The 22,878-nt window shown below is 41.1% G+C and overlaps 1 protein-coding gene across 1 annotated transcript in view; it reads right to left on the reverse strand.

Annotated features, from left to right (window-relative positions):
• The window catches only part of Slc17a6 (solute carrier family 17 member 6), a 52,512-nt gene extending 45,592 nt beyond the window's left edge, over positions 1–6,920 (reverse strand). The window contains exons 1-3 of the mRNA XM_085841703.1: positions 4,545–6,920; positions 1,746–1,998; positions 255–373 (exon numbers count right to left, since the gene is read on the reverse strand). Coding sequence (XP_085697829.1) covers positions 255–373; positions 1,746–1,998; positions 4,545–4,630 — 458 coding nt within the window. The 5' untranslated portion in view covers positions 4,631–6,920. The remainder of the gene's footprint in view (positions 1–254; positions 374–1,745; positions 1,999–4,544) is intronic.
• Between the last annotated feature and the right edge of the window lie 15,958 nt (positions 6,921–22,878).

The following is a 22,878-nucleotide window of genomic DNA, read 5'->3' on the forward strand; positions in this document are numbered from 1 at the left end:
CAGCACTCTCCTTCCCCCTCCCCGCCCTATTCGAAGGCACCGGGATCGCTTCTCTAAGAAGCCTGATTAGAATGGCCTAGCGTGACTGACTCCTTTGCACAAATCTTGGAACTCCCGAGCCCTTTCTGCTACTGAAGGCGCCGCGGTCAGGTCTGAGGCCTGGAAGGTGTACCCAGCAACAAGGAAACGCCCTCAGGGGGTTTCCAAATTCCCCAGGGCGGTCTAGAACTGTCACAAACAGGAGCCAGTATTACCGGTTAGCAGCCAGCCGCGATGCGATATATCCTCCCGGAATCTGGGTGATGATATAGCCCCAGAAGAATGATCCGTGAATCATCCCCACGGTCTCGGGGTCCCAGTTAAATTTGGCTTTCTATAAGAATAGAGGGAAAACACAACGAAACAACCTGTCAGGGGTTGGGTATGACACAGTCAGTGCACACAATTCACTTTAAGTGGTCTGGGCGCCAGGGACTTTTATACACGCAGAGCATTTTCTGCAATACTGAGGCCAGGGCCTTATTTTCGTTTCATAACAATTGCTTCTGATAAGAGGAACTCTTTAAAAGAATGTTGTAGTTCACAATGAAGTAAGGGTTCCCAGACTGTCTTGGGGATGTGTAGTCAGTGAACCTGGAACCTCCTCACTTGGTAGAGGAATTTTAGAAGTCCCGTCTAAGAATTCGAACTTTCAGATGAGAATATTGGTTAAGGTTCTTTTAAGTGTTGAAGGCGTTAGAAATGCTGTCTTCCTTAAATCTGAATGGGTAGAACAAAAAGGTTTAGGGATAGTCTCCCCTGAGTTTGGAGAACTTATAAAATATGGTGGGAGAGGGGTGCACAGTTGAAGGTTCTCTTTCAGAGGTGTATAAAATGTCAAAGCCACACTGGGCCAGAACACAGGATATGCCTCTCAAGAAACGGGAACCAAATACCTGCAAGTTACTGTAAAATTCCAAGCTTTTGCCATGCCCAGGAAACCGGGCATGCGATTTTTCCCTCTTGCAATGAAAATTTCCTGGGTATCTTGGGCTCCAGAAAGCTCAGAAAAGCCAGTTCGGCTCTCCAGCGTGTCCCCAAATTCTGTGACCAAACCAAGCAGCTCTACTACATTCCCCGGAAAGATTTTTGTGCCCTTCAGCTCACCTTCGCCCAGAAGGCATCACTGCGGAACACATCTATAAAGTTACCGCAGAGAACTCCCCTACTCCGTAGCTTCTCTTCCAGCCTGGGTCCTACACCTTCCAAAAGGTCTCTTAGTCAAACCTGATATGGACAAGCTGATTTGATTGCCGGGCTTTCAATTTTTGTTTGTTTGTTTGTTTGTTTGTTTGTTCTGATAACTAAAGGCGGTTTTTTTTTGGGGGGGGGTACAAGTAGGGAGGGAGGATCCAGAGGAATCCAGGATGTGTGTGTGTGTGTGTGTGTGTGTGTGTGTGTGTGTTACTCCCTATTACTACAAGGAAAATCCTTCTGTTTAGGTTAGCAGACTTTGCTAGCTCTCAGCTGTCATTCTTTACACAAGCCCCCAGACACTGTCTTATGCCTTGCAAACGAGGGAGGAAAGGCCTGGACCAGAGCAGGAAAGGGAGAAAATAGCACTCTGGTTATCCGTTCTAGGCTTGGGGAAGGGTTAGACTGCACGCAAGCCTTACTCTTTCAGTGGGGAAATTGAGCTTAGACAGGTGAATGGCTGCGAGTCAGCCCGACGAGGGAGTTCCCTTTAGAGCTCGGTCAGTGCCCACCTCCTTGATAACTTTGCCTCCGCGGTGGATAGTGCTGTTGTTGACCATGTCCACGATGGCCACGCCCAGGTTACAGCGGATGCCGAAGGATATGCAGAAGCCGAGGCCGCTCATGATGGCTATGATGTAGCGGCGTGGCAGGCCGAAGCACGTGCAGTCGCATAGCGGAGCCTTCTTCTCAGGCACCTCCAGGGGCTTACCGTCCTCTGTCAGCTCGATGGTCTCTCGGTTGTCCTGCTTCTTCTCCAGCACTCTGTGTCAGATTAAGGAGAAAGGACGCCTGTGGTTAGACACTTCCCACCCCCTTTCTGTGGTGTAGGGAACAAAGACCGCCTTAAGCCTAGGCATTTGGTTTCCTCAACCCTTAGGCTCTGGGGAGTTGAGCTCTGTCCTCCTTTCTTTTAGAGACTCTTATATTGTGTGAAATTCTATACCCTCCTCCTTAGGCAGCAGCGACTTCACCTTATTACCCTCATGCCTAACTCAGTGAACGCCAGTTTTGGCACTTTAATATGTCTCAATTTACATACAGGTCCGCTGGACCTAACTTTTAGAGTCATTAGGATGAGAAGGACAAGTGTTGGGAAAGGAATTCCTTCTGCGGGATGCCATTCTGATTCCTAGGGGCTGTACTCCAGGTCCTTTCCTGGTGGTCCTTTCCAACACCTCCTTCTATCAAGGACTTAAGAAGGGCCTCTCACAGGATCAGAGGCATTTCTACCCATTTGCAGCTGCTTGGAGACCATGATCTCCTTCCCCTCATTTCCCCAGTGTGCAATTTGCAAGTGTCTTTCCTTACCCTGCCAAATACTTCCCAATCTTCTATATTGGGGTGCCATTTCAACACTCCCTCCCCCATTTCTCTCTCTCTCTCTCTCCCTTTCTCAATCCCTCCTCTCTTTACTCCTGTTAGACACAAAGGCATATGGCTGACACCTCAGCTTCCTTCCTACAACATGAATAATTAATCATTCACAATCTTGCGTCATTACTATCTCAGTTACAGCACACTGAAAAATATCGCGGGCCCATTTCCAGACACAGAAAATGAGATTCCTGGATTTACTAAGGGGCACCCACAGGGCGGTCTGTACCACTAAGAGAAAGATCTGATTTTAAAAATCATAAGATTTGACTCTTCTCAATCAATTCCCTTTAGGCTCTCATCCTTGAGGGAGTAGGGAAGGAAGAGACTTGGAATGCTGAATGGGCTTGAAAAACGGTGGTGCTGTTCTCCTGCTAGCATATCCATGAAATGTCCATTTTTATGAAAGAATGGGGTAGAAGGTAATAGCTATCTTTCAACAAGACTGGTATTTTTTGATATTTAAACTGTGTCTTCACTTATAGTGGACAAATATTTTTTCAATGCATCTTGTACTTACTATTCATCGTGTACATACCATTAAGTGGCACACAATTGCTTACACACACACACACACACACACACACACACACAGCTGAAGCCTATGGAATTTTAACACCAATTCAAAGCAGGTATAGCATGGAATATGGCTGCCAATAAACTTGTATCTCTATTCCAAATTCTCTCAAATTCTACTGCAGATTAGGTCATTAAAGTGTGGCTAGTGCATTGTGTGTGTTTATCACAGACACACAACCCAAGTACTAGGAACACGGCAGTGATTTTCTTTTTCTTTCAAGGAAGGCATTTAACCAATTTGATCATTTTTTACTTGGCTTTATACACCTGAATTTGTAAAGTTGAACTGTGTACCTGAGTTCCCCACCCCACAGTAGCCTCTAAGCAGCGGCAGGACTGCAGGGTGCTTGCTGCGGCATCCTTTGCCGCAGAGGAGCGTGATGGTGTATACTGAAGCCCACCAGAACCAAGCAGCTGGGAAAAAAGAGATGTACATTGGCCATCTTGTTTACAACTCTCATGGATAGCCAAGACTTCAGTTTCCAAATGTGAAAATGAATGTTTCTTTAAAAATCTATCTTCCTACTGTGTTTGCTGTCTCGTTGATTTTGCTTGTATCATTGGCAAAAAGTAGTATTAATAAAAGATGTAATACATCTTTCAGGACCTGAATTCATGCAAAGCACAGTATGCTTGGTGTAGCAATTACAAGAAGGGTAACATTTACATTTTTTCTATTACTTTTAAAGTTATTTTGCGTTTACTATTCTGGTTCTTAAATCACTGTGAAATTTCCCACACAAGATACAGACTCCTAAAACATAGCAAACAAATAAAAAATACATATACCATGTTTTAGATTCAACAGAGAAACATCAATGATCAATTATTGATATATTTTGATCCTGTTTCATTCAATACAGAATTTCCCACGAGAGAGTTCTTCACTATGTTTTTGCAGCTAAGGTCTAGATTTCTTTTCTTTCATTTGTCTTTGAAATTTATTTTTAAAAGGGGTTTTGGCTTTTGTTATTCACTTGTTTGGATCAAAGGAATTTTATTTGGGAAATCTATAAGAAAACAAAGACAGGCTTTATGAGCAGGTGCTGAACGAACATTTTGGAATTGCAAAGGAGGATTAAGAACTGAATTGGAACACATGAGAATCCCCAGGTAATGAAACAAAATCACACACACACACACACACACACACACACACACACCAGACAGGTTCTTTTAGTATCACATTCCTGCATTCATAAGCAGGTTTCCAGTGGAACCTAGCTTCAGCAATGAGCAACAAAAAGACTTTCCCACCATGTTACAATCTTTCTAAGTAATCAAGCTTTTCATAAATGGCTTTGCAGATTCTGTCAAGATGAGTCCCAGGTAAGCATGGGGTTGCAGTCTCTTACCTGTAGATCTGTCCGAGGGATTTTCCAGCAAAATTCTTTATCCCCTCTTTCCCCGGGGCCAAAATCCTTTGTTTTACCGACTCCATTCTTGTAAAGACTGGTGTCCAGCCTTACCAGATTTAAATTGTAGTGGCTATGAAAGACGAATTCTGAGCATAGTCTTAGTTGGTTAAGGTAGAGCTTTTTCTTCTCAGCAGAGGTGAGCTTTCCAGCAAGGCTGTGAGTTGGAGAGGGGAGGGAGAGCGAGAAAGAGAGTACAACAGAATAGCTGCATGCAGCCCACGGGTTTCCTAATAGGAGAATTGGTACACACAGTCACAAAGTCTCATTGGAAGGGGAGGATCCGGTGGCCGAGGGCGCGCGCAGTGCCGTGGTATTTGGGCGGGTGCTGATGAGTCCCTGTTCTGGAAGTCACCTCACCGAAAAACAACGTAAATTCCCGGTTTTGAAGTCTTATCGCAATCAAATCCGCTGTCTTTTAATCAGATTGACCAGAAACGTCATCGAACCCTTGTGTAAGGAAAAAAGCAAAAGAACCCTACTGTCTAAAATGGTGACTTTGCTGATCAGAGCTCATAGCTCTCAGAACCCTTGGGAGCTTCCTAGGCCTCAGGTGAGCGGCTGCTGTTAGCTTCCTGCCTTAACATGGTCTCCTCCCATCGCGCCGGCGTAATTGTGCTCTGCGGCAGAGTGGCAGAGTGGAATTAAGACTGAGAATGTTAGCTGATCTTTGCGAACGTGAGTGAATAACAGACACACAGCTGTGGTTTAGGCATCGCCAGGGGAGACCTTCCATAAAACCTGACCGCTCCCGTCAGTGCGCGCGTCGCAGTTTAGCATTTCAGGACCACGGACAGAGGAAGCTAAGGCACCTTGGATGCTGCTTTTGGCTAACCGGCTCGCCAACTTCCTAGGGGAGCTGGGCGGATCGCCCTGACCAAGGGCCTTTCTAGGGCTCTTCAGGAACGGATGCTATGGAAACCAAGTAGGGAGATGTCATCGTCTGCAGAGTTCTCAGGAGGAAAGCTGCATTTGGCTCTGCAAGGGAGGAGGGCTTTATTAAACATTGACAAGTTACTCTGCTTGGCCACCCGTTGCCCAGCATGTACATACTAGCTCTGACAGCATGGTGAAGAAGCAACGCTGTAGAAGCTTCTACTTTAGGTGTGTGGTATCCAGGTGAACACCTGGTTCCCCTCTGATATAAAGCTTATGTTTATGGGATGCATAATAATATTGCTTGTGTATTTGATTCAACCCCTAAGACGAACAAGAAAGGATGCAGAGAGAGAAATGGAAGGAGACAAAAAAAGAGGTGGGACAGAGAAGGAGGAAAGACAGAGAGATAATGACAGCTTTAACATTAGTGCACTTTCCGAATAAAGGACAGGCAGTCTGAAATGAATTCTTTGGAATTCTAAGTTTCTTTAATTAACTAATGCACAACACAATACTGAATTATTTCTAATTACAGGCAAAATGTGTACCTATAACTAAGCTTGTGAGCAAAGAGTAACTGATAATGTTTTAAAAATTTATTTCAATATATTTACACTCTACTTAAATTTTATTTTTCCCTTCTTGTGACACCTTTTCCGAAGAGGGAGGCTATTGTTTGCCATGGTTGCTTGTTGGGTTTTGAGAGATGGTCGTACAAGGTTTTCCATCTTAGTTGTGTATTATATCAGTGAACTTATATCATTAAGCAAAACAATTGAATTGTGCTGAATTAATGTGAGTTATTTCGCATGGACCACAACCCTCTTAGATGCAGTCCAGGCAAGTGCTTACGAAACAGACTGTCCTTGAGCTACATCCCCAAGGTTAAACCTTGGATGCTAGCTAAATCAACCAGGGGAGTGCGTTTTACATAGGGACTATTGGATTACATCACAGAGGTACATGCAGAGTCAAATAAGAATGTTCTCTGACTATTTCAAATATGTGGAAAAAATTTCCTAAAATAGAGAGATGAAAAAATCACAAATAGCTAAAACCGTTTGCAATTGTTAAATCCAAATCCAATGCCTATAAAATTGTATTTCATTAAGAAGTATGGTTGAGCAGGAATACCAGGATCACTTTTCTGTTATTTTGGGACATATGCATTATGTGAATGTTATATATTATATTACATATATATTTTAAAAACCAGGAAGTCATCTTCAAAAATATCCCTGGAATGTCACAAAATTGTATGCATTTCCATAGGAGATAGAGTATAAAAGAAAAAATATAGGGTATAAAGAAAAAAAAAACTCTTTTCAAACTGTTTAATTGCAAAATTTCCAGCTCCTTAGGACTTGTTTTACAAGAGCATTTGTTTATTGGTTATTTTATTTATTTACATTTCAAATGTTATCCCCCTTCCTAGTTTTCCCTCCACAAATCCCCTATGCCCTTGCCCCTCCCCCTACCTCTATGAGGGTGCTTCCCCCCAATCCTGCTTCAGAGCCCTAGCATTCCCCTACCCTGGGTCATCAAACCTCCATAGGACCAAGGGGCTCCCCTTCCAGTGATGCCTGATAAGGCAATCCTCTGCTATATATCCAGCTGAAGCCATGGGTCCCCCAATGTGTACTCTTTGGTTGATGGTTTAGTCACTGGAAGCTTTGGGGGGGGGAATAAAAGGGCATTTTTTAAAATGCAGATTTCCTTAGCTATTCAAGTCACTGAAATGAATTCACTTAGGAATATCAATGATTTTGGAAGTTGAGGTAAAACTGGAAGTTACTTTCAATGTCTGAGTCTGAGATGATGATGATGCAAAAATGATTCTCTTAAGCATTTCTTCTTAAGCTCCATCCCAGTTGACTAGAACTTAAAACCACTGAAAACCAAGATGGTTGCATCATTCATATCTATGCCATGTAGTAGTACTCCAGCATGAAGATACTGCTTTTAGGATACATAACTGCATTCATCTGCATTGAGAAATACCATCTAGTTTTCCTCCCTTTCCCAGTAACAGTCTGAGTGTCTGAATGGAAATAAGAGCTAATATTGATTTACTCATTCTAAAAATATTTGTTGAGAGCCGAGAAATGTACTAGGTCTGGAAACAATCCCTTGAAAGGTCTCACAAGTCACAGGGCAGATACACATAAATATCTGTAGAAATAATTATAGATGGAACTAGACATGATAGGAAGCCCTGTCTCTGTGTAAAAGTGTACGGGAAGCATTTTAGGAGGTAACTTAATATTTTAAAAGAAATTTAAGCCTAGAAAGTGATGGCAGCCCAGAGGGTGGGGAGGGGCGGTGGGCTGTACAAAGAGAGCTTGTGACACTTGGAGAACATTCCGGTCAGTGGCATGATAAAGCATAGTCATGAAGAAGAGGAAGTTCTGAACACGGAAAATTATGAGAATTGCTACTCAGCCCCCAGAGACTTGGTGGTGTCATAAGGCTCTGCCCATATGAGTAGCTGGTTTCACCATAGCACACCTATTTAACCAACCCAACAGATTTTCTTCAGCCTTCTTAATGGGGTTCAAAATCTCAAATACAGACCACAAACACCTTGAACCCTAGTAAATTCATTAGATTTATCTTTAGGGAAATATATGGTAATAATTATGAATATTACTTAGCCATACTTGTAAAAGCCTTGACTTATATGGGGAACCTCCTTTTCCCTATAAATAAAGTCTATCTAATTTTACCCATCACCTCTCTTCCGCCATTAGACAGCTTTCCCTCTGAAAGCACGGCCCCTTTTCCTAACAGGGTTTCATTCATAGAACTCATGTGCATAACAGATTACAGCTTATGAATGCGTCGCACTCAGGTGACCTCATTCATTCCCTTCTGTGAGCTGAGACAGTTTTATTTCCATTTTCTAGCGAAGAATGAGCTCTACACATTGCAGTAAACTTTGTACCTGGTAGTGAGGGTGAGGAAGCAGAATGGGTTGGAGTACTTTCCAAAGGAAGAGATCCTGTTAAAATAGAAAATAATTCAAGAGGTCAGGCAGAGCCCAAGGAGAGGCACACTTCCCAAGTTTCCAGGACATATTGTTGCCTAGGTCACACTTTGAACACCATTAGCTTGGAGGATTTAGCTGAGATTAGCTGGTTTGGGGTTGGCTCAGACTGTGTTGCTGTCATGACAGGCTCAATGACTTTACATGAATAAATTTCCATTTCTTCATTAGTACAAAGGAAACTATAGTAGGTTATTGCCAACACGTCTTGCATTTGCAAAATCACACAGCTTCTATTTTTCATTGATGGGAGTCATTTCTTTTTATTTCCTTCATTACTAAGGTGTTTTCAATACTTAAGCTTAATGTTAATAATATAATAGGGAGGGGGTAGCAAAAAAAAAAAGCTTCCAAAAGCAGCTTTCTTTTTGAAAATTCTGTCTTCTTATATAGATTTACTGTTTTTTTTAAATGATTAGATAGGCATTTTATATATAATTGCTCAAATAACCATATGCATGGATACCTTGATATTTACACAAGGGATTACCTACAGCAATGTGGCCAGTTTATATTTGTTTGTGAGGAAATACTTGGAAGGATTATTTAAATGCCTTGCAAATGTTGCCCTCTGGTGGAAGGTTTAAGAAGAATCTTAACCCTTAATTATGTAACTCAAGCTACTGGTTTTTGTGTGTTTGTTTTTTCTTTCTCCTCTCCCCCCCCCCCTTTTTTTGTAAGTATCAGTTAAAATAAAATCTATACCTAAAAGCATAAAGTCCCTCTTGTGGGCAATGTGCATGCAATTATCAAACTGATTACACAATTTCTGTTACAGACTCACTGATGGCTTGAGAATCTCACTTGAACACAAAAGAAATTTCACTATGCTGAGGTTTAGAAATGCCAGCTAAGCAAGCACACAGGGGTGTTGTTTGACCCCTGAGACAGTTTTATTGACTCCATAGTAGATTAATTTACGATTCTCTTGTAGACTAGAGCTTCTTCCTGTATCATTGTGTACACACTTCTGTGGGTGTGTCTGACCATCTCCCCCCGCCCTGTGTGTGTGTGTCTGTCTGCTCTCTCTTCCTCTCAGCCTGTGTCTGACTGATCTTTTCCTCCTCCTCTGTGTGTGATTGTCTGCTCTCTTTCTCTCAGTGTGTGTGTGACTCTCTACTCTCTCTCTCCCTCTCAGTGTGTCTAACTGCTTTCTCTCTCTCTCTCTCTCTCTCTCTCTCTCTTTGTGTGTGTGTGTGTGCGTGTGTGTGTGTGTATTATAGGCATCATACTGAAAGTCATACATATATATTTTTTCCTAGGGTGTATTGCTATCACAAGTCAAAATTATCAATTCTCTAACTATCTGGGATAGAACATTGTGTTTGTTGTAGATTTTTGGCCCTTCTTTGGCTTCACCCTTTGCTGGGTCACGGCAAACAGCAAAAATTCTCAAAGAGTGAAATGTATTCTGGTGCTTTTTGATAGATTGTATGGCTTTATTTACCTCTGGATGCTTAAGTAAATGTTCACTGTAATAACCCCACACATCTTTCAGGTTTAGGCCAAGTAAGCTCCAGGATTCATCTTGACTCTTTTCTTATCAAGGGTTTTTAAGTGGACAGTTTTTAGTTAAGCTTTATTTGATTTTACTTTGCAGTATTATCCTCAGAGACTTTTCAAATAATTTATCATTCTACAATTTTTTTGAGTGACAGAAATAAAAGATATAATTCATTTTGAGTTTCATGTAGAGAACACAATTATGCTGCTGTGTTTTATGGCCTAATATAAAATCTCTGATTTCTCTGTCATCTGCCTAAGTAAAAGTATGTACTCAGGGAGTGTTAGGGAAATATACACTCTTGGGGCTGGAGAGGATGGCTCAGTAGAGTGCTTGCTGCTCTTTAGAGGGCCAGTGTTCAGTTCCCAGCACCTACACTAGGCATCCCACAATCAACCACCTAGAGATCTGACATCATCTTCTGGTGTCTACAGGAATCTGCAAGCAAATGCATATATATATATATATATATATATATATATATATATATATATATACAGGCACATACACATAATTAAAATAAATCCTTAAAATTATACATTCTTGCCTTAGCTATTATTTTTAAACATGAAAACATGTTTATGACTACATGTAAAGCACACGAATCTGTATTTATGATTAGAAATCTTATTTTTGTATGTGTGTGCTTTCTTTCGGTACTTAGAAGGAAATTAACTTAAAATTAACTTTCTTCAGAATAGCCCATGTTTTGAAGAAGACAGAAACCACTGCCGGAAACAATACAAAGAGCAATTATGTTCCATGCCAGGAAAGGACTTTCAGGCTTGAACTCCCCAGTCACCATTCTCTACCCAGCCTTGGTAACAAATTCCAAAAGAAGTTTGACTCCACTGGCCTCTATGAAACCATAAAAAGTATCTCCTTAAAGGGAAAGTCATGCTCTGTTCACATAGGCATATGTGAAAAATAAGAGGTAAAAAGTGGTACAAGCTATATGAATATAAAATAAACACACTCCCACTATTAAAGAAGCCAATGTAGAGGTAGCCACCAAGCATAGTGGCACACACCTTTAATCCCAGCACTCAGGAAACAGAGGCAGGTGGATGTCTGTGAGTTCAAATCTAGCCTGATCTACATACTGAATTTCTGACCAGCCAAGGCTACATAATATGACCCTTTCTCCAAAAAAAGAAAGAATGAAAGAGAGAGAAAGAAGGAGGGAGAAGAAAAGAAAGAGAAGAGAAAAGAAAAAAGAAGCAGAAGGAAAAATTCACAAGCTGTGGCTACCTCTGCTTGGTGCTCATGGTGTTTCACGGATTGGTATAGAGAATGAATTCCAAAGCAGATGTGCTGGGATTTGGGCATGTTTTCCCCTCTCTCTGGACTCTATAATGATTTTGTTCTTCTTCTGTCCTGGGTTATTGCATCTCTTTCCCCTCTACTATGTATTAGCATCCTATACTGACAGGCACTATTTTCCCTGAAAGAAGTTATCCAACATTACTGAAAGCTCCCACCTGTCAGCCAACAGTTTATAATTTCACTCTACCTTCTACATCATTACTCCTATGACAGCAACTGATTATGGAGTGGACAACTGACACATCTGCAACTCAACCCTTACACCCAAGTCGTTGTAGTGGAACATTGTGGAAAGCACGGCAGGAAGATAGTAAGAGTCAGAGCACCAGGGTGTCTCTTGTGAGTCAGTATCTTCCATCTATGTCAGGGAACCTGCATCTATGAATCTTTCAATGTGGCGATCAGTCTAAGACCTGAACAATAAGAATGCCAGCTGACATGCAAGCATGGATGTGTAAATCATAGAAGGCCTCACCCCTACATGAAAAATCATAGGAAATCAGTGCCTGACACACGAGAGAGAGAGAGAGAGAGAGAGTCATCTCCATGCTCAGCCTTGATAGGTTATGCTGTCTCAAATGGCCAGTCCTAAACATATATACATGCATATGAGCAACAGTAAATGGACACAGCAGTTTCTACACATGGGCACACACACACACACTCCTCAATAATTAGAGAAGAGGTCATGAATTTGAGAATAAGTTGGGGGAATACATAAAGAGTTTAAAGGTAGAGAAAAAGGAGTGTAAGTGATGTAAATACAGCACTTATATATGAAATTAAAAAAAACCCCACAAAACCCAAGCCATCAAAAAAAAAATGAATATACTATCAAAAGCAGAAAGGTGGGCAATCCGTTTATAATAATTAGCGTTATGCTTCCCAAACCAAAGATCCACATACATGGTTTTATTATAGAACAGACAATGTTTAACCATACTTAAGCATTCTCGAACTATACCTGGAAATGAGAAAACAAGGTCTCCAGAGACATAAGCAACAGTCATGTTTCTCTAGCTGCTGCCCTCTAGTGGCAATAGAAAAGATTACTTTGGCTTTAAAAGTGACGTTACTTGAAAGTGATGGTTGAGCAAGTTTAGAGGGATGCTAACGTTTTATGCACGATTTTGTCTTAAAAACACAAATACGCACATCAATAAGTCACAATCAATACGGTGGGTCACTTCTAGGGTACTATCTGCCCATGGGACAAAGGTGCCATCTTTGAAGACCGAACATTGCACTAGAACAATTTTGATAAGGAGTGACAGCCCTGTTGGTCATTTATGATGAGGCAGAGGCAGAGGCAGAGGCAGAGGCAGAGGCAGAGGCAGAGGCAGAGGCAGAGGCAGAGGCAGAGGCAGAGGCAGAGGCAGAGGCAGAGGCAGAGGCAGAGGCAGAGGCAGAGGCAGAGGCAGAGGCAGAGGCAGAGGCAGAGGCAGAGGCAGAGGCAGAGGCAGAGGCAGAGGCAGAGGCAGAGGCAGAGGCAGAGGCAGAGGCAGAAAGGCTGATCAAGTCACGCTGAAATGCGATCTTTAACTGGACAGAGGCAATGAATTTCTTTTAATTAGTATTTTATTCTATTTAAGTTAGATTTCCCTTACAGGCATCCTGATAGATACTATACTGGTTAGTTTTTATTATTAATTTGAACTAAACTAGAGACACCTGCTACACTTTGTGTAAAAGACAGTGTGTGTGTATGTGTGTGTGTGTCTGTATGCATGTGTACATATGACCGTATATATGTTTGTATGTTTGTGCTTGTATATAGATACATGTGTGTATATGTCTGTGCATGTGTTTATGTGTCTGTGTCTCTCTGTGTGTATGCATGCATATACATATGTATATGCATGCATATACATGAGTATGCTTGCATTTGTGTATATATATATATATATATATATATATATATATATATATCCATGTTTGTGCATGTGTGTTATGTCTCTGTCTATATGTATGTGTGTGTGCTTGTGTATGGGTATATGTATGTGTGTATGTTTATATATGTGTATGTGCAAATGTGTAGGTATTTAAGTGTGTCTCTGTGTAAACATGCATGTATAAATATGTGTTTGTGTATCTGTATATGTTTATGTATATATGGGTGTGGTACAGTATAAAGCAGTGTGTAACAGAATACGTACCACAGAAGTTAGTTTTATGACAGCTATATTTGGCTGGTTTTCAATGTTTGATGATTGTGTACTCCTCTGAAAGATGCACTTAAATCTCTCCCTGCCCCTCTCTTCTCTCTGTCTCCATCTGTGTCTTTTCCTCTCTTCATATAGACACATTTTCTATGTTCTACACTCTATTGACTGGAGCAATTAATGCTACACTCATCTCAAGGTCACATGATTCCATGGTAGAATTAAAATTCTAAGCCCTGCAAAGCCCTCACTGCTCACCACCTCACCTGAGTGATCACCAAGGTCACCCAGTTGTCACTTCTCTCATACACAGTGTTTTCTTTTCCCTGGGCGTCATGACATGCTCTGCTGGTGTGCTATAGTGTTCCTGTGTGTCCTCATTCTCCAACACTCAAATACAGCATTAAGATTTCCCCAGTGTGGTCAGACTTGATGCTCTCAGCTCCACATAGGCCACTAGATCCTCTGGGCGCTCTTCTCTTGTGCTTAAATACAAACCAAACACTCATTAGTTGGGGTGCACAGATGCATACTTGGGGCCCTTAGTCATTACCAATCTTAGGTGATCACACACCTCTTTTTTGAATCAACTCCTTATGGCCTGTTTCTTATACCTTTCCTTAATGACATTTTTCCTAGTTTCTGCAATAAGGAATTGGTGGTGGTGGGGTAAAATATTGGGAACTTGTGTATCTGAAAATTGATTATTTTTCTGCCTTCCCACTTAGTTTCCTTGTGTTTGTGAGTTCCAAGCTTAGTATTTTTTTCTGGTAATTTGTGGCCTCTTTCCTTCACTCTTTCTACTCTGTTGTTGATAGTAACCTCACACTACTCTGATCCCTGAGATTTCATGACATACTCTATGGTTTCATAAAATTCACAAAACTATTAAAAGATTTTTTTTTCCTTTTTTGAGTCTCTGCTTGTTACTCTGCAGCAAATTGCTTCCTGTCCTTCACATCTCAGGTGTTCGCCTTAATCTCTGTCTTAGTTAGGGTTTTGCTGCTGTGAACAGATACCATGACCAAGGCAACTCTTATAAGGACAACATTTAATTGGGGTAGGCTTACAATTTAGAGGTTCAGTCCATTATCATCAAGATGGGAACATGGCGACATCCAGGCAGGCATGGTGCAGGAGAAGCTGAGAGTTCTACCTCTTCATTTGAAGGCTGCTATCTGAATACTGCTTCCAGGCAGCTAGGCTGAGGGTCTTAAGCCCACACCCACATTGACACATCTACTCCAACAGTGACACACATTCTAGTCCTGTCATTCCCTGGGCCAAACATATATAAACCATCACAATCTCTTATAATTTCCTTTCCTCTGACTCCTCTATTCTTTCTTGAAGTTCTGTGTGTTGGACACCAGCCACACTAAATTGATCTTTGGTTTAAATGATAATTTTCATTTCAATGTCTTTATCCTGATTTTTCTTTTTGATAGGCTTCCATTTTTCTTTTCAGGCTCATTGATTTTTTAAGGTTGATGTGTTTATATTTCAAGATCCCCTCACTCTTTGAACCCCCATATCATTCTTGTTTGAAGGAGGTACTACTTTTTCTTCTTTCTATGAAAAATTTAAAATTTATTTCTACAATTTAGACTTATCCTTAGACCTCCATTTCCACTGATCTCCCCTTGGTGTATTATTCTAGATTATTCCAGGGTATGTTTTTTTCCCAAACATCTAGTAGTTATTAGCTGTTCATTTTGTCCATTTTGATAAAGGCAAAGTTGGCCTATAACACTTGTCAGCCAGGCAGCCCCCAGTGGGTAACAGTGGGTAAATGCCTCTTGGCTTTCATGGATGAGCTTCTGTCTACAGATCTTCCAGTCCTTTTCATAAAGAGAATTAGCCTATAGGGAAGAAGCTTTCTGGAAGCTAAACAGGAAAGGAACTGGGGACCAGTTCTTGCCATACATTTATGTTTTTATGTTTAGTTCATTATTTCCTTCAGGGCACTCATTCTTGATCCCTGTGTGCATGCTAGTTTTGAGGTTCACATTCATCTGTATATACTTCCATGTATATGCATATCCATTGCCTACCATGACTGTGAGGTCTATTTTCCTGGTTGTATAAGTCAGGGGAGAACTAAATATTTGTTATATAGACATGAAGGTTGAATGTGGTAGTATAATCCTGTCTTCTTGGCACTCATAGCAGACATACATGCAGGCAAAACACCAGGGGATTGCTTAACAGGTACAGAGGGTAGGCATCTGTTCTGCTCCACACAGCATGGAATATCAGGCTGGGGAGCAGTGCTCCCAGGTGGGAAAAGGTTACTCACTCTAAAACTGGTCCTTTGTCTCAGCTTTTTTTTTCTATAACCTCCCCCTTCCTTTTCAAAATGTTTACAGAGTTGAGAGCAGAGTGGGTCATGTGGGACTCATATGGTCTATATAAGCATGACTTTCTAGAACAGTATCTGTCACATAAGAACACCTGTGTGTGTTATGGCATTGAATGGGGGGATGTCCAGAAAATAGAGGAAGCAGGTGTTATATAGAATTATGGAAAGCTGTCCTTTGTGTTACCATGAGAACACAAGTCAAGGTACTAGGGACTCCACTTTAGATAGTGAGAAAATCTTAGCAGGTGTATATGAGAAAGGAAAGATAGATTTATTCTGCCCAGATAATGAAATAAATCAAGTAAAAAAACCCAAATAATAATAACAACAACAAAAGTGCCCATGCAAACAAGACTCGGTGCTTGTGTAGGAAACACATACAGATTCACATGTGTTCTTGCAACTGACCATGTTGGTGGACTTCTCCAGGGACATTCTCAACTCACTTCAATCATCATTTTGTTTTTTCTGTAGAGACTAACATCATTAAAGTAGAGCTCATCGTTCTAGACTCTTCCTAAGGCTGAATCGGGCAGAAGTGTTTCTCAAGAAATCTAGACTGCAGAGAAAGATGCATGGAACAAAAAAATGGCAAGGAAAGTTGGCATTGCACCCTCTTTCTTAGGAGAAAACATTCTTTAGGCAGCTGGCTATCCATGGTCTTTTGAACTGTCTAGGGATAAGTCAGAGTTACATCATTAATTCTTCCCATCTAAGCCCACCTTTCAAATATACTTCCCGTGAAAAAGACACAGGAGTAAGTGCGCTTAGGAAAAAGGTGATGGAGTGTTGTTAAAGGCCCAGAAATATGGTGCTAAGCTCTGGAGAGTGGTAGTGCTTCCTTGGTGGTAAGAAGGGGCCGGTGATTCAACCTGTTTGATTGTTGGCTTGTTTGTTTTTGCAAAGTTGATTCCTGATTTACCATTGAAACTTCCATGTCCCTAGAAAGCCCTGTCCCAGAGGTGGACAGGTCTCTGAGTTCAAGGGCAGCCTGTTCAAAAAAAAAAAATCCAAGACAGCCAAAGCTACATAGAGAAACCCTTCTCAAAAACAAAACAAAATGAAATGAAATAAAATAAACAAAAAACCAAACCAACCAACCAAACAAACAAACAAACAAACAAAAAGACCAGACAGTGAAAATCAATGCATAATGATGACCAAGTGAAAAGAAACAATGAGCTGTGCTATTTCTGGATGTATTAGTTGGTTTCTTTTGTTGTTATAAAACACCATTATCACTCTACAAAAAAACTTGAAGAGGAAAGAGTTTATTTTTGCTTATAGTCCTCTAGTTACTCTCTAGTTACTCACCACTGAGGGAAGTCAACCATGAAGGAACCTGGAGGTATGAATGAGAGTAGAAGCCATGAAGGATTGCATGCTGTTCACTGACTTGTTCTCTATGGCTTGCTCATCTTTCTTTTTCTTTCTTTCTTTCTTTCTTTCTTTCTTTCTTTCTTTCTTTCTTTCTTTCTTTCTTTCTTTCTTTCTTCCTTCCTTCCTTCCTTCCTTCCTTCCTTCCTTCCTTCCTCCCTCCCTCCCTCTCTCTCTCTCTCTCTCTCCCTCCCTCCCTCACTCTTCTTTTTTTCTTTCTTTCTTTCTTTCTTTCTTTCTTTCTTTCTTTCTTTCTTTCTTTCTTTCTCTCTTTCTTAGATATTTTCTTTATTTACATTTCAAATGTTATCCCCTTTCCTGGTTTCCCCTCCAAAAATCCCCTATATCCTCCCCCTTCCCCACTCACCAACCCACCCACTCCTGCTTCCTGGCCCTGACATTTCCCTACATTGGGGTGTCTGAGCTTTCACAGGACCAAGAGCCTCTCCTCCCACTGATGCCCAACAAGGCCATCCTCTGCTATACAGACAGCTGGAGCCATGAGTCCCACCATGTGTGCTCTTCGGTTGGTGGTTTAGTCCCTGGGAGCTCTGGGGGTACTGGTTAGTTCATATTGTTGTTCCTCCTATGGGGCTGCAAACACCTTCAGCTCCCTGGATCATCGTTTTGATTTCTTACACAACTCAGGGCCACCTGCCCAGGGGTAACTCTACCCACAGGGGGCCAGTCCCTCCCATATCAATTCCTAATTAGGACAATGCCCCACTGGCTAAGCTACATTCAGATTTAATGGGTACATTTTCTTAACTAAAGTAATCTCTTCTCAGATGGCCCTGGCTTGTATCCAGTTGACTAAAAGCCAACCAACACAGAGATAACATTGAATCAATGAACAAGGCCTAGTATTGCCTGTCTCTGACTTCTCTTAATCCAAGAAAATAAATGTCTAGCTTTACATCATTGGATATGGTTTTAGGAAAACCGCCAAGAGCTTTTAAGCTCTCTCGAATCATGCTCGCTCAAGTTAAGCAGTCATGATGTGACCTGCATTTTTCATCACTCGGTAGTATTCAACTTCGTACTTTTCTGCCAAGGGTGTCACGGATGGCTTCTAGGAAGGCAAACCCCACATTTCCTTGCAGAATTCTATCCTAATTCTGTGTTTTGAAGAATTTTCTAATCCTTTCATGTGTCAAAGAAGTTACTGGATAAAATGTGAGCATACAATTCAAAGTGAACATTGGACACACGATGTTAAAGCTTACTGTGGAAATCCTGCTGGGAAGCTTCGACTGCGTTCTACGGAAGCTTATGCTTACTTGGAACTTGGGAATTACTTCATTTCTCTCATGTTTCTGTTATGACTTTGAAGAATTGGTCCCCCCCCAAATATTTAGAATATCTTGTTAAAAAACCTCTTCCAAACCGGAGGAAGGACAGTTTTTAGTTGGGTGAAGTTTTACTAGCTTAGACAATCAAGAGAGGATGGGTAAAGAACTAAAGAAATGGATGAAGAAGAAAATAATGAAGCTGTTAATTGGCACTGATAGTGAAGAGTAGGCAAATGACAAAGAAATGAAATGAAGTTCTCAGACTAAAAGCAGGACATCCCAGGGCAGCCTGTGACTTGGTTTGAGCCTTGACCCTACTTGTCAGCTTATTCTTTTAGAAAGTCTTTTCATTTACTTTAATGTTTCCTCCCTTCAGCTCAGTGACTCTGTAAAATGCAAGGTGACCTCTGTGTTCTAAGAAAGAACGTTTTGTCAAGGGAAGATGCTGTTCTCAGGGCACAGTGCTTCTGGCCAAGTTTTCTTCAGACTGAAATACATCTGCAGCAATGGTAAAGTAGATGTCAGTTTCTACCTGCTAGTTCCTGCTTTCTTGGGATCATTGCCTATCATACATTTTCAATAAGGATTCTGCTGGGAAGGAAGTAAAATTTATCATTTATTCCTGGGACTGAAGCCACCTTCACTATTCACAGTCTCTTGCTGGTATGTCTACTTCCTTCTCAGCAGGATCCCATTTCTTCCTTGTGTGGTGTTTGTCAGAATTCAGAATGGCAAACACACACCACACATCTATGAGAGCAGCCTTTATAAATAATTACCACAGGGATGGAAATTCCAGTCATGGAAGCTACTTCTAGAGACTAGGTACTTGGTTCTATTGTTGAGCAATTTTTAAAGTAGTATTTGTTTATCATATGTTAGCATACCATTATCCAAAGCAGCAATAGTTAATTTGTGTATCTGAAGCCTTCCTGAAAGACTCATACACTACAAAGTTGGTGAAGGATGAGGCAAACAGACAGTAAAGTCATAAGAAAGCATGGGGAAAATATTGCAATCCCTCCATTATTCTTTGCATTGCTTTCCTCTCCAAACCCCATGTGTGCTCTCTTTCTCTGTGTCTCTCCCTGTGTCTGTCTCTGTGTCTCTGTCTCTCTCAGCTAGAGTCCATTTCATCCTGTCTTTACTTGCTTGCATCAATGGAGACATGGATAGTCCCTCAGGGGCATCCTGCAAGAAACCTGATTCCCTCCTTCAGCAGCTCTCAGCTGGAGTGGGACTTTATGGTCCCCTTCCCCATCTACATGTAGGTTTTGGGTGGCTTAGTTTTGTGCAGGTCACAGTTGCTATGAGATCATGTGTGCAATGGAAAACACCACTGGTCAATTGTTACAGTTGTGCAGCAGTCTCCTCCAACAAAACAGCCATTACCTTTACCATCTTCATCAGATTGGCTGTGCTGGTTTGTAAGAATTGGTCACATCCACCTTGTGGACTGTTGACCTTCCCTAACAGAAGAGTGGAGAGAGTCATTGAATCCTTACCTGACAGAGTGTCTAACCACTAGTCCTAGCCACTTGAACTGAACTTGGTACTGATTGCACATGGCCTGGAGGGGGTGGTGTCAGGGAGGTACTAGACTATATATATGGGAGAAGACTAAAGAAAGGGGCTCCATCTATGATGGAATTGGGGACCCATCATTAATATTTGTTGAAGACTTTCCAATATGGCTGCTAGGGTCATCCATGTTCTATTCTTGATAGTGTATTATTTACATAGGCATTATTTACATCTCTGGTAGGACTACAGATTTGAGAAATGGCTTCTTTGTATGAGATATAATAGCATTCAGAATTTTGAGATGGGCAGGTCACAAGACTGATGCCACCCTGAGCTATATATCTCAAAAAGGAGCAGTCACACCTCAGGTATGTACTCCAAAGAAACGAAATAAAATTTGAGCTCATGCAAAATTGTGTCCATGTATCTTTAAATCAGATGTCTTTATAATAGCCAAGCGGCTTTAAGTGGGTAATTTCTGTGGCACATATTCTTTATCTCAATAAGGCTCTTAATTTATTAGCAAACACATTCAGGTCTTAACGTAACCAATGAAGAAATGAGTACAGCAGAGCCACCAGAGAGTGCTTCCAGTGAACAATGAGGGGAGCTTGGTTCACTGAAAGCTTAAGCAGGGCTGGATTTAAGATTAGGAAAAGCAAAGCATGAGAAGGGGGAAACTCAATGCTTACAGCTGTGGAAGGTGGAGATAAGATGAGGGAGACAAATTGAGGAAATTACCTAATTAAAAAAAAAAAAAGATGAGGGAGACAGAGGGGAAAGTCAGATTGACTGGTTCTGAGTCAGTTCCTTCTCCTAGGCCTTAGCACAGGCAACATGTGTCCTGATACCCACCCTCTGCCTCACTCACCCAGACTTCATCCGTGGCTTCGTTGGTGGGGTGAGATTTTCATTCCTTGATGAAATCTTCATTCGGTGAAGGATGAAGTGGACCACGCCAGGATCTTGCTTGTCTCTCAGTGCAGTGATTCAGAGTTTGCCTTTACACAATCTCAGGAGACATCTTAGTGGGGCTTGTTTCTAATTTCCAGTTCAGATTGTGCCTTGGAAGACCTCGCCTGCATTTCTTGTTCAGTTTCAATCCTTATAACTCCTCTTAAGCACAGCACCTCACCCACAGCCTTACAGCTCTCCATATCAAGCAGGGCAGCACCTCCTTGACTTCCTGGCTGGGGAGTCTAGTAGAGAACTGGAAGATCCTACATAGGACTCCATTCACCTTGGCACACTAACGAGCCCCGGGACCAGATGATCAGATGAGATATTGACTCACCCTCAATTCCTGTGTATAACCGATCTCATAACGTGTAACGCTCCAACGCATGAACTGTGGCAGAATGAGAATCGTAGCGGAAGGAGGAGCAGGCTGTACCCTGGAACATGAGGTAAGCCTAGGGATCGCAGCCAACACACTTCAAAGGGGAGTGGAGCTGGCTTGTGCACTGCAGTTGCCACTCCATAAGAGTTATGTTGTTCAAGTTCAAGAGTACGCTGCAGGCATGGTGGTAATACCAGCACTCCGGAGACGGAGGCAGGAGGAAATGTGTGAGTTCAAGGCCAGCTTGGACAGACGGGGATAAACAGAAACACTATGTCTCAAACAAACAAACAAACAAACAAACAAAAAACTAAAAGCAAAACACAAAAAACAAAACAGAACATCATCATCATCATCATCAACAACAACAACAAACAAAGAATAAGATGCAGCAAAAGATCTTCCTTTTTCATAGAATATCAGAACCACAGGGTAATTTACTAAGAGAAGATGAACTGCAGCTCTCATGCACCCTGAAACTGTGAACCACACTCCTCCTTTATCCATGTCATCTCTCTCTCTCTCTCTCTCTCTCTCTCTCTCTCTCTCTCATCTATCTATCTATCATTCTGTCTATCTATCTATGGTTCAAATCAGATTCCATTTAGAAGACACAGCAGAGTGCTGTTTCCTAAGCTTTGTTAGGTGGATTCTCCTTCCTCTCTTTTTGCTGCCAATTCACTTGAATCCGAAAACAAGTTGTTAGCCCAAGTGAGATCTTTTCAATATGAATATTGATGCTTTTGCCCTGTCTAACATGGTTGTGAGATAGCTATGCTTTCTTCAAATTGGTAGATCAAGGTGCAAATACAGGTTCTCTCTTTTTATTTATAGATTTGATAAAGTTTCTTCCCTTTGCAAATATCTATAATAGACAAGTTGAATAGGAGGAATATTTAAGAACTTTCTTCTCAACCAACGTTTACTTGACAATCCTCAAATACACAGAGTTGAAAATAATATAATCAAATGACAGTATACTACTTGCACTTTTGACTCAAATTCTAATAATGTGAAGCAATTGTTTGTAAGATTGCACTCAGAAAAGTGGATAACATTTGAAATGTAAATAAAGAAAATATATAATTAAAAGAAAAGAAAAGAAAAGAAAAAAAAGATTGCATTCAGATATTTAATAAAGTGTGTGGCTGGAGGCCCTTTTCTAGCTTACATGGATGCTGCATACACTTGGTGTCAAGGCAAACTTACAGACAAAAATCTATACACATAAAATAATATAAAGTTAAAAAAATTACAAGACTACAAACAAATGTACAGGGAAAGCTACCATTTTCAAACTTTTAATATTGCCTCATTCACCACTTTTAGGTACGCAATTATTAGTTTTTTTTCTAGTCTAATTTCTATTTAAAAATGAAAGTTGTATATATTGATCATGTGTAATATGATGTTTTGAAATATGTAGGCAGTACAAGAAGAGATGGAGGCAGGAAGACGCATTG

The sequence above is a fragment of the Mus caroli genome, unplaced genomic scaffold (genome assembly GCF_978045245.1).
Source record: "Mus caroli unplaced genomic scaffold, Mus_caroli_1 scaffold_8, whole genome shotgun sequence".
NCBI lineage: Eukaryota > Metazoa > Chordata > Mammalia > Rodentia > Muridae > Mus > Mus caroli.